The sequence below is a fragment of the Dermochelys coriacea genome, chromosome 1 (genome assembly GCF_009764565.3).
Source record: "Dermochelys coriacea isolate rDerCor1 chromosome 1, rDerCor1.pri.v4, whole genome shotgun sequence".
NCBI classification, from domain to species: Eukaryota; Metazoa; Chordata; order Testudines; family Dermochelyidae; genus Dermochelys; species Dermochelys coriacea.
In genome coordinates, this window is record NC_050068.2 from 141,047,038 (window position 1) to 141,059,140 (window position 12,103).

Sequence of the window (12,103 nt, forward strand, 5' to 3'; positions counted from 1 at the left end):
ATGAAAGGGAAATTGTAAAATGCAGATCTCTCCTAAAAAGCCTTAATATCAGTTAAATATTGGTCAGCTTTGCAGAAATTTGTAGAGATATCCCATTTGAGAAAATACTTGAAAGTTGATTCTTCTGTATCATTGGACAGAATGTAACTTGGTGTTTCTTTCTGCTGTTTATGTTTCAGAGAAAAGAAATTGACTAGTTTAGCTGGTAATCCTTTACCCTAAGGAAATGGAATCTGAAATATTTCAACTGATTTATATGTAAGCAGGGGAATAGTCCTGCTATTGTGGGGAACTTTCCTGGCTTCTGCACTACCCTGGTGAAGTGGGCTAGTGAAAGGACCTGAGTCCTCGCTCCCAATTCCTTTATCCAGAGGCCTCCCTGCCCTTGAGGACTCCCCTTCCACTCTCCTGTCTGGCAGAGTCCTCGTAACCCCAACAAGGCTGGGCCCAGGATTCCTGGGGGGCTCGACCCCCAACCCTGCTGTGGTCACCTAGGACAGGGGCTAAGGTATCCCCACTCCGGGGCACTTCTCTGACCCACTGACCATTACATACAATTTAAAGCAAATGCAAGTTATTTAATCAATAATTAATTTTAAAAAGAATAAGGAAAATGAGAAAGGTTAAAGGAAACACATCAACCCGCTCTGTGGCAGGGAACATCACAAACAGTATCTCTGGAATGTCTGGGCAGTTCACAGGCTGTTCCTTGTAAGTCCCAGGCCTTCTTCTCAGGCCCTGGCTGTGCTGCAGAGATACTGTGGGCTGGACATTTGCTCTGGTGGTGGCCACACGCTCTCAGGCTCTAAGTGGTAGGACCCTTCTTCCCAGTGTCGCCCCTGCCGTGTCGGGGTTACTGTCCAAGTCTGGCCTGCAGAGCCTCTTGGCTGATGCATCTCCCTGTGCTGGGGCCACTGTCCAGTGTCACCCTAGCTGCTCATCGCACCCAGCTCCAGACTGCTCCAGCCCCAGCTCCAGCTCCAGCTCCACTCTGCCTCGGCAAGGCTGCTGCTCTGCCTCCAGCTCCCTGGTCTGCTTCTCTGGCCCCTCTGGCTCTGGTTGCTGCAGCTCTGCTCCCAGGACAGGTCTGCTCTGCAGGCTGCTTCTGTGACTCTGCTCCCAGCACTGACTTGCTTCATGGGCCGATTTTCTGGACCCTCTGGCTCTGGTTGCTGCAGCTCTCCTCCCAGAGCAAGTCTGCTCTCTCTGGGCTGTGCCTCTGGCTTTGGGGCTGCAGCTTTGCTCCCAGCACAGGGTCTTCTCTCTCTGGGCTGCTTTTCTGGTCCCTTTGGATCTGGCACAGCTCTCCTCCACAGCTCAGCGTGGGCCCCCTGCTCTCTCCTTAACTCGGCCCCACTCTGTCTGACCCAGGCAATTCCAGCTCACACAGAGGATGATTCCCTGATTAGCTTGCCCACCCTATCATTCAGGCTGACCTGGAGCAGTGGCCTCTCCCCATTGCTCCTAGGGACTGGCAGTCTCAGTGTCCTGATTCCCCATCAACACTTCCCCCTTTTAGTACTGGGAGCTAGCAACTAAAACACCCCCACTGAATGTTAGTAAGGGGGCAACAGTCCCCTTACATAAAGAGTTTGAGAATAACGTGTTCAGTACTACAAAGAACCAAAATGTGCATGTGTTTTGTTAGAAGAAAAACGGAGAATCTTGTTACAGCTGTGAATGTTTTTCCAACCCTTAGCAAGGTTTTCTGACACACTTCTATACCTTTTTTAACTTTTTTAAATGATAATATGGAATTTCAAAGCAGGATCGTGGCATTATGAAATTTAATTTATTGATTTCCAGGTTTTCTAGTTCAGTTTTTCATTTTAGATCTGTCCTTTACACTTCAAATACTGTTATCAGACAGTTTCATTCAAGACCTAGTTATTCATATGGGTTATATTTTTTTATGGATTAGGGAATATAGAGGTTAGTATTTCAAAACATTTTACAGACTGGGTGTTTCTCTGATTGCTAGAACAAACTTCAGATTAGTCTGTTATAGACAGAAGGTCCCTGTTCACATGGCAAATAAATGGAATGAAGCTGAGTGTAGCGGTGTGAGATCAGTATACCACTGGTGGCCTTGCTAGCTGAAAGTTCAGGTATGCTAATGTTCCTCTGAGTCATATAACCTGAAATAATGAGGAAGGTGGGACTTTGAGACGAGGATGGACGAAGCTATATGACATTTATGAGGCTCTTAATGGTCCTTGTTAGCTTCAGTGAACTCTAGAGTTGAATTGGAGAGGTGTGTTGCTTTAGTTTTGAAGGGTGCTGACTAGACCACTTTCCGAGCACATGTAATGTTTACTAAAGAAGCCTGTGACCTTTTCTTTGTGTTGGGGGGAAGCGCTTCATTATATGACCATCTCAGTAGAAGAGTTCAAATTTAATTAAATATGAGGTAAAATAAACTTAGTATCTTGCTGTTGCCATTCAGTCCAGTATCAGAGACAGCTAATTCACAAAATGCTAATACATAAAAAAGCACTGCCTAAAGTACATCTAACTTTATTTGTGCCTCCTTTTAAAAAAGAGAGTCTGGGAGAAGTTTTTATCTTTAACTGAATAATATTTAGCCCCAAGATAAAATTTGTTAATTGGTTTTAAATCAGACCATCTGCCAGTAACTGATCTGGGTACTCTCCGACGTTATTAAATATGCAGCATCCATTAAGAAGGCTAGTCCTTAAATTAAGTGCACACGAGTTCCTTGTTCTTATGGCGATTGCACTCAAAGGTTATTTCAGACATATTAACTGGATTATCACTTAATTTGTTTGGGATGACTTATTCTTATAAATTCTCCAGAACTTTAGAGTTGCCTTTGAATACTAGAGCATTATCCCTGCCAACTTTAGTGCTGTTGAACAGCACACATGAAGCACCATGTTCAGTGAGGGTGCTATTATAATATCGTTAGGGGAAAAACAACCCTGTAAATGTCTGTAGTTTCCTCATTTTCAAGAGGCTACAAATCATACATATCCCCTCAAAGCCATGTATCCTCACTGCCTTTTACGGTAAAAGGGGGTTCCTTCTGTCCATTTAAAAAATGCTTTAGAAATATAGACCAATCTTGGCTCTCACACAGTTGTGATGTTATATAATCAAGGGAACAGCTTCCTCTCCCTCTCTGTCCCCACATGCCCTGAGTGGTATGCAAATCCAACATTGGATCTCAGCATTTAAAGGAAAATTTTCCACAACCCCACCTCTTTTTCCTATTCTTGAATTAAAAGTCACCATTTTCATTTCTGGAAAGGAATAGATTGCAAGAGGCCCGTAATCCTTTGCCAAAGCATATATGTAAACCCTTAGCATCTTCAGAGTAATGCTAAATTAAAGCTAAAATACAGAAGTAAACACTGAGACTCTATCCATTTACTTTCTGGCTGAACATCTAGTAATACTCATCATTGTTTACTTCCTTTCAGTAATTTGCAATTTATGTATGTACCTATCTTGAACCGAGTTCACTTCATAGATCTAATTTATGTTGGAGATATACATTAAGATTATTTTATTCTTGATTATGCTTGATTTTTTTCTTTGACTAAGGTTATGTGCATTGTTTCAGTGAAACATCAGCACTAGTTTTTACCTTATTTTCAACATCAGTATGTTGTGTGTATAGTAAATATAACTTCATTAAAAAGAAATCTGACTGAAAACTTTTTTGTTTAGCTCTTCTGGTCCTTCAAGAGATGAGATAGTAATGGAAACATATATTTCACTGTTATATTTGAATGCAATAGCTCATTTTTCTTGCATGTTAAAGGTGAGGGTTTTTTTTTAAATCTCTCAGTGTTGGCTTAATTCTGCTCTCACTAAAGTTAGTTGGAGTTTTACTACCCTAACAATTCTGAAAACGTTGATTTGTGCTGAACTCCTGCACAAATGAGATTGGATGGTCCAGTGGTTAGGATGCTAACTCAGGACTCGGAGATCTAGTTTCAATTCCTTGCTCTGTCACAGACTTGCTCTATGACCCTTGGCCAAGTCACTTAGCCCTGGTCTACACTCAGAATTTAGATTAACATGCTTCCATCAAGCTAGCTATCATGGCCCGGGGAGGTGGATTAGCTATAGTAACAGAAAAACGCCTTCCACCGCTGTAGGAAACATCTACTCTATGGTGCTACAGCGGCATAACTACAGTGCTGTTAAAAACTGTGTTGCTATAGTGCCCATAGTGTAGATATAACCTTAGCCTCTTTATGCCTTAGTTCCCCATCTGTAAAATGGGAATAATAGCACTTTCCTACCTTACACAGGTGATAGCTATTAAAGATATTTATCTAAATAAATAAAAAAATCACATGATGCCGAGTAACATATTAATGGGAAAATGACATTGTCCTATGAATCTATGGATTACAATGATTTTCCCTTCTAGTCCCCAGTAGTGGGTGAGTGTGGAGTGAGCAAGGTGTGTGTTGGCATAAGAGGGTGGGGGAGGAGAGAGACAGGGATCCTCATGGAGCATTCTGAGCAGCAGGGAGTGGAACTCAGTCTTTACTTTGCCCTTGGTAGCATGGCATGTCCAGTAGGGGTGATGCCAATGATTTACTGCCTCGGGCTATGCGGAGCAGAATGATCTTTGTGGATATCTTTGCAGAGCAGAATGATGGAGTAATAGGGAAGTTAAAAATTCTGAGTCAGATAATCCCTTTCTTGGGGAGGAGGTGGAAGCAGGCAGGCTTTGTGGGAGGATATCTTCAATGGTCCTCTTGGGGGATTCTCCCCTCACTTTGTTCCATTTTGGGAGTGGTTGCCCATCCCTGCCTCATCATCAGAAAGGTTGCAGAGACTGGCCCCACTTATTATTATTCCCAGGAGATTTGCAGGCACCCAAAGCCCTCCATCTGGAGGCTCCATGCATCCTCACTGTCTAGTCCAGAGGTCACCAAACTGTGGGGCATGTCCCCCTAGGGTGACATGGAGGAACGTTCATGGGGGTGTGATGGGGCCCATTTCAGCCTGCACAGAGGGTGGGAAGGGAGTGCCACCCAGCCCCGCTCTACCCCCAGCTCCCCTCCTGGCCCCGGTGCAGCCCTGGCCCGCCCCCAGACTCGACCCCTGTCTGGGGCTTTGCTCCTAGTCCGACTGCCAGCCTTGCTCCCAGACCCGGTCCCAGCTGCGTCCCCACTCCAGGCCCCAGCTCGTGGGAAGGGGGCAGGCATGGACACGGGTAAGAGGGGGCGCAACCCTAAAAAGTTTGAGAACCATTGGTCTAGTCTCTGGTGACGACTCCCTGGTAGCACAGTTCCAACTGAGTTCCTCTGCTAGGGATTCACTCTTGGCTGTGGTGCCCCAGGTAGAGGAGAGAGAACAGCATGTCACCTGAAAACATATCTTTTCTGGGTTGATCTGAGGGGCTAGAATGGAAGCAGTTCTCACCTGGCCTGCCCAATGTCTGCCTCCTTTCTGCAGAGAGGTCTTGTGAAAGAGATGGAAGGGAGTTGTTATAGAAGTGATTGAACAAACCCCTTTAGGTTCCCCCCAGCACCACATGGCGTCTAGGGTGAACAATTAGGGCCTCTTTGCTGATGTCACCCAGAGAATGATAGAATTTTGCATGGAGGGTGAGGGTGCAGAGCAGACTTGGAATGTGGCAGCTCCCCCAACTCTGGTTCTGGCTATGGTTGCCAAGCATCTGGTTTGCTAAGAGTGTGTTATGTAGGTCTTAAACTTGGCAAAATCATGATTAGATGATAAGGTTAGTTTTCTTACTTGTACAACATACTATCATACTACAGATGGGTCTCTCTTTAAAAAAGAAAGCAGTTAGTTTTGTAGTGTATTCCCCCATTTGTAGTAGTAATGTAATCCCCCTATTAAAATATACAAGGTAGTTCTGGTATGATCCCAACATCTGCCCATAAACTGATCTTTATGTATTTATGACTTCAAAATGAGATGTCACTCACAGTAGATTATACAGTTCTACATATATGATAATCCTTCTTCTTTTTGGTATGCATTGATCAGCATTAAAATAGTTAGCAAATTGTCATGATTAAGTTTTACAGTTAACATGGTGTTGAGGTGAATGAGGCAGTTAGCAATTCTTAGAGCTGTTGTTTCAGGTACACATCACAGGTTCGGTTTCCACTTGGTTCACATTTGAAAGTTTATCTTTGCAATCTTAATGGCTAAAGAACTTATTTTTTATGAAACCTTAGATTCTGGTAGCTGAAGGCACCAGTCATCCTAATACAGCAGTTGAATTTCTTTTGTAAGCAGATAATGTTGTAGTGGTGTTTCTAGTATAAGGGATATTTGTGAGGTACCACTAAAGCCGTGGATATTCACAAAGATAAAGCTTCAAATTGTAACTTCTGTATAGGTGCCACAATCATTCAGTCTTATTGTTCTATCTCAGTTAACTTCTCTCCTTTACGCCCCCATTCCAGAAAAAAAAAAAATACCACACCACACTTTTCTGTCCAGAGAGGTATTCCTTGTGGCATGTGTTAATTTATAGCTCAAATAATTGATAGATTTTCCTTTTAGAGAGAGAAGCAAATTGTTTTGGATGGTAATAGTTTATGAAATACTTTACAAATTCTTTCCCATGATGTCTTTTTCTTAGGGTATGTACATTAAATCAACATATGATGGTCTCCATGTAATTACTGGAACAACAGAAAATGTAAGTATTGTTAATACTGTACATTCAGGCCTGGAAGCTTTTTTGACCTTACATTTGGTTAATGCCTTCCCTTCGCTACAGACTATATTTTGCTTGCAAAACTCTGCTAGTTGGCTGTAAGGGATCAATGGCAAGTTGGAGGGCAAAAATGAGATTGCTTTTGTTTATTAATCCAGGACAGTCAGCTTTACTTCATTCTTGCAAGGTATTTAAAATGCTTCCCTTGATCAAATTAGGAGATAACTGACTTGCTGGGGTTTTCTTGGACTGTGTGTAAAAGATAAATGTTTTTAATATGTACTGAATTATATGGTGGAGTTTGCTGTGGCACAAGAAAAAATAGTTTTTATGTCTATCCAACTTAATTTAATTTTGTAATGGAAGTAAAAGCATGGAAATAAGTGCATCCTTTGAAATTGACATTAAAAATGTTGTTGTACATTTCTGCATAGACTTCTGAGTAACGTTTGTAGTAGGGAAGTGTAGTTGTAGCCATGTCAATTCCAGGATGGTAGAGAAACAGGGTGGGTGAGGTAATATCTTTTATTGGACTTACTTCTGCTGGTGAGAGAGACAAGCTTAGGAGCCACACAGACCTCTACGCAGAGCTCTATGTGGCTCAAAAGCTGGTCTCTCTAACAGAAGTTGGTCCAAAAGATATTACCTCACCCACCTTGTCTCTCTTAAGTAAGGATAACTTACATGTGAGCTTACTCATTGAAGGACAGCAAAGGGAACTCTAAGCAAAACACAACTGCATACTTTTCAGCTGCCTTATAGTTTGCTTTCCCCTTCTCCTCCACCCCGTTTGTACAGAATCAGCTGCCCATTAGGGAGCTGGCAAGCTGATGGGGGTTTTTAGGGCTTTAATCCATAACAATAGATACAGAGCAGGCCTCTAACACAGGACTGTGCAGCTTTCAGGGCAGTTTAGTCAATTTCTCTTGAAAACTTCCTGATGACCTTGTGCTCAAACAAATTTACAAAGAAATACTTGTTCTACTCTGCTACTATATAATTTCCTGACAAACATGAAGCATCTCAAATACTGAATACTTTTACATCTGATTTTTGCACTGGGACTCTGGAAATGTCTCATGCCAGAAAGAATAGGAATGTGCGTGGGTACGGGTTGGGTCCTCCACAGGACCAGCAGCATGCAAGCTTTCCTTGGACCTTTGACCATTTCTTCTTTCTCTTGCTGCAGACAATGTTGTTGGGCTGTATTCTATAATATGTCTGTGGTAGGACCTCTGTGAACACCAGTCTTCCTGAAGGAGGAGCAACATAAGCCATTAAGGAACTTGAAGACTCAGTCAGGGTTACAAATCAAACCCACAGCTCTCAACATCACAGGTGGAATTAAGTACAGTTCTGTGTTGGTGCAGGAGGGTTATGATATTTCTGGGAGACATAAGCAAAAATGAGATAAGAGTTTTGAAATTTGAGTTTCCCTTAAACTTAAAAAACTAAGATATGCAACCAACAAAGTCTACAAATTACTGGGATGTTTTATTTCACAAAGGGGAAGATAATGAATTCCCTAAGAATCTTGAGATTTCATTACTACTTTCCTCCCTGATGCATTGGTATAATTATATAGTAGCAGAGTCCTGTCAGGAGGAAGCAAACACAATGTTTTTTTAATTTGGTCTTGATCAGTTTCATGCACTGAAGCCCTGGAGGTGTTAAGAAAGCTTCAGCCTACCGGTTGGATATGGACATACTACTACTAATGACTAATAAAGTTTTAATGGAGAGTAAGCTGTTAGCATCTTTCAAACATTTGGTTGTTAGGACCGTGCATAATATGGAAAAGACAGGTGTCATACTGGTGTACAAGAGGAAGCATCTACAGATTCTGGAAGGTTTGGTGCCTGTCATTACTGGGAAGATGTTACCTACCTTTTTTCCATTGATAGTTTGCAATCTGGGATACTACTGGATTTCTAAATGGCAGGGGCAGTCAAAAAATCTCTTTGCATCTACATATGACCAAACGTTTGTGATCTTTTTTTTCCTGTTGTGGAGCATTTCGTAGCTATTGTAACCTCCAGTCAGGATTTTGCAACTCTTTCCATGAAGTTACCCTATAAGACCACTAAGAAGCTGTTTCCTGTGCAAAATACAGCTATCTATATACTTATTATTACAAACCATGCAGTGCATATTACGTTTGTTATCCTTAACTCTGCAATCACCTGCTAGGTGCGATTCAAGGCTTTGATAGCTGTCTATACAGCCCTCTATGATTTGGATCTTGGCAACATTAGAAGCCATTTCTCTCCCAATATACCATTTTAGCAATTAAAGTTAGTTGGGCATTTGTGCTATTTAATCTTGAGATTTTAGCTCAGAGAGAATGGAGTCAGATTCTCCATGGAAGGTCTCTTGGCTCTGTACTGTGTTTTCTCTGGTGCTCCTGTAGAGCTAGAATATGTTAACCTCATGGTTCAAGGCTTATCTCTTTACTCAGACTTTAGCTTGAGAGTAATGATTATGTGGGATGCATTGAGGCAGGATGAGGGGTCAGGCATGAGTGCATGGGGTGGGGATGGAGTTTGTCCATGGTGCAAAGAGACTGGTGAGTATATTTTTACAATTCATAATATAAATATGTAAGAAAAATGAGAGACTCGATTCATTAGTTGAAAGCAAACCGGAACTGATCATTGTTTGCAAAATTAAATGTTTAATTCTCTGAGTATCCTGGTAAGAGATTCAAAAGGAAATAGTCATGTTGTGACATGTATCAGTCCACACAAGAGTCGGATCTTTGCTTTTTTATTCTAACAATCACCATATGAAGTTCTTAGAAAGTAGTTATTTATAAAGTCCCCCTCTGCTTTCACTAAACTAAACTGTAAAAGGAAATAGTCATCAGTGTAGGTGTCTGTATTGATTCCTACTTGAAAAACCAGCCAATCACAAAATCAATAACCCTCTAATGAGAGGAATGCAATTATCTCTAGCACTGAAAGAGTTCAGTGAGTGGCCAGGACTTCAATTTTACATGTTATATGCAAAATGGCACCTTCACCGGCACAACACTATATGGGATAGTCTATGATTCAATGGGTGGCCCTCTTCCCTAACACCACTTCTTGCAATGCACATATTTTTCTTGGACAGCTCCCATCCAAATGCTGACTCAGCTTATTATGGTGAAATCTGCATGGTCATAGCAGAAGGGGACAATGTGACTGCAAGAGGCAAACATTTTGTCTGTCAAAATGTTTGAGTTATGTTGTTATGATTAAACTGAATTCGACTGGACTTTGGGAATATTACATCTAGATCATTTCTGTTTTAGTAAAGCCACTGATAAAAGTTAATGTGTCTAATTCTAGTTGCTCAATACAAAAATGTAGCAACTTTTTGGAGTTCCTGGGCATAGATCCTGACACTTTCATACTGTGGCTCTTTGATCCTTCTATTGATAGCATGTGAACTTCTGTATCTGTGCAGAGCCCAGTTGAAGTTGGTGGGGCTCTATCTACATGCTATCAGCTGCAGTCTGGGTGAGAAAAGTCAAAGAAGTATTGCTTTATAGAAAGCTTAGTGTAATTGTTTTGCACCAAGAGTAATTAGTCTATTGAAAATGTTAAAGAGACAAGGTGGATGAGGTAGTATCTTTTATCTGACCAACTTCTGTTGGTGAAAGAGATATGCTTTTGGGCTCCATGGAGCTCTTCTAAGATAACACTGCAAATATTAAAGATAGAAATATGAGAAATAGAAACTTTTTTTTAAATGAGGCTGTTATTTAGAGAAGCAAAATTACCTCTACTAATTCATCTTTGAAGGTATGGATTTTTACAGGATCTGTGTTCTAGTTGCATCTCTCGCAACTAATAATAGTTTAGAAATATAAATTTACAGTTTCTGTCTTACCCTAAGTACTGATTGTAGAGACAAGTTCATAGTACTTACACTTTGGATGGGAAAAAAAATCAAATGGACAACTACAAAATGGGGAATAGCTGGCTAGGCGGTAGCACTGCTGAAAAGGATCAGGGGGTTATATATGGGGTCTGGAAGGAATTTTCCTCCAGGGCAGATTGGCAGAGCCCCGGGGGGTGGGGAGGGTTCGCCTTCCTCTGCAGTATGGGGCATGGGTCACTTGCTGGAGGATTCTCTGCACCGTGAAGTCTTTAAACCGCGATTTGAGGACTTCAATAGCTCAGACATAAGTTAGGGGTTTGTTACAGGAGTTGGTGGGTGAGATTCCATGGCCTGCTCTGTGCAGGAGGTCAGACTAGATGATCATAATGGTCCCTTCTGACCTTAAAGTCTATGATTCTGTGACTCTAGCTGCATGCAAAAAATATTGATTTTTCTGAAGTTCACTTGAAGTATTTGTTTTAATTAGATTAGAACATGAAGGACATAATGTTGCAAAGTATATTTATGAAGCTGTTGTCCATTAGAGCTCTGGCACTCTGAGCATTAGCAGAAGGTGGACCTCTAAGATTTACAGATATTAGATGGCTTAAAACGATTGGTAACTTATTAGTATTAAAAAGGCATCCTTAGAAACTGGTTAACCTTTGATAATATAAACATTACTACCTTTTTAACATTTTACTATCTTGCATACAAGTTATACAGAAAATTATGTCAAACAACTGTGAATGACTTAATTAAAAATCTTTTTTATTTATTTACTTTGTTGGAGAATGTAATTATGAATCTAACCTGACTTACATAGTGTAACAATCATACTGCTGAAAGAGAGATGGTGACCAGTAAGAACTGTCGTCTTTATCACCTCTTTTATTTTAAATTCAGTCACCTGCAGATCGGTGCAAGAAAATCCATGCTGGAGATGAAGTGATTCAAGTTAACCACCAAACTGTGGTATGTATAAATATGTTCTGTGTCAATTGGAGATAGAGGTGCACTGGCATATCAGCATGTATACAAAGAAATGTGTAGAAATATTTTATATTTTGCTAAATTAATAGAGGTTTTACATGCAAGGTTTTTTTTATTCCCTGCCCTCTTCCCCCACCTTCCAAATGCACTTTGTAACAGAATCTCACAATTTCTGGGAGAGGAAAATATGTGGTGTTCGTGCTTATCCTTTATCATCTGAATAAGGAAGTATTACTTCACACAATGCACAGTCAACCTGTGGAACTCTTTGCCAGAGGATGTTGTGAAGGCCAAGACTATAACGGGGTTCAAAAAAGAACTAGATAAGTTCATGGAGGATAAGTCCATCAATGGCTATTAGCCAAGATGGGCAGGGATGGTGTCCCTAGCCTCTGTTTGCCAGAAGCTGGGAATGGGCAGCAGGATGGATCACGTGATGATTACCTGTTCTGTTCATTTACTCTGGGGCACCTGGCATTGGCCACTATCGGAAGACAGTGTACTGGGCTAGATGGAGCATTGGTTTGACCGAGTATGGCCATTCTTATGTTTTTATGAATA

At 41.2% G+C, this 12,103-nt stretch overlaps 1 protein-coding gene across 9 annotated transcripts in view; it reads left to right on the forward strand.

The window, feature by feature from the left end:
* Positions 1 to 12,103, forward strand: part of CNKSR2 (connector enhancer of kinase suppressor of Ras 2) — a 384,996-nt gene that overhangs the window by 179,269 nt on the left and 193,624 nt on the right. For 7 of the 9 annotated variants that reach the window (XM_043504745.1, XM_038375840.2, XM_038375865.2 and 4 more), the window contains 2 exons: positions 6,605 to 6,664; positions 11,456 to 11,524. The exons of the other annotated variants lie outside the window; for them this stretch is intronic. In XM_043504745.1, coding sequence (XP_043360680.1) covers positions 6,605 to 6,664; positions 11,456 to 11,524 — 129 coding nt within the window. The remainder of the gene's footprint in view (positions 1 to 6,604; positions 6,665 to 11,455; positions 11,525 to 12,103) is intronic. 9 annotated transcript variants of the gene reach the window in all.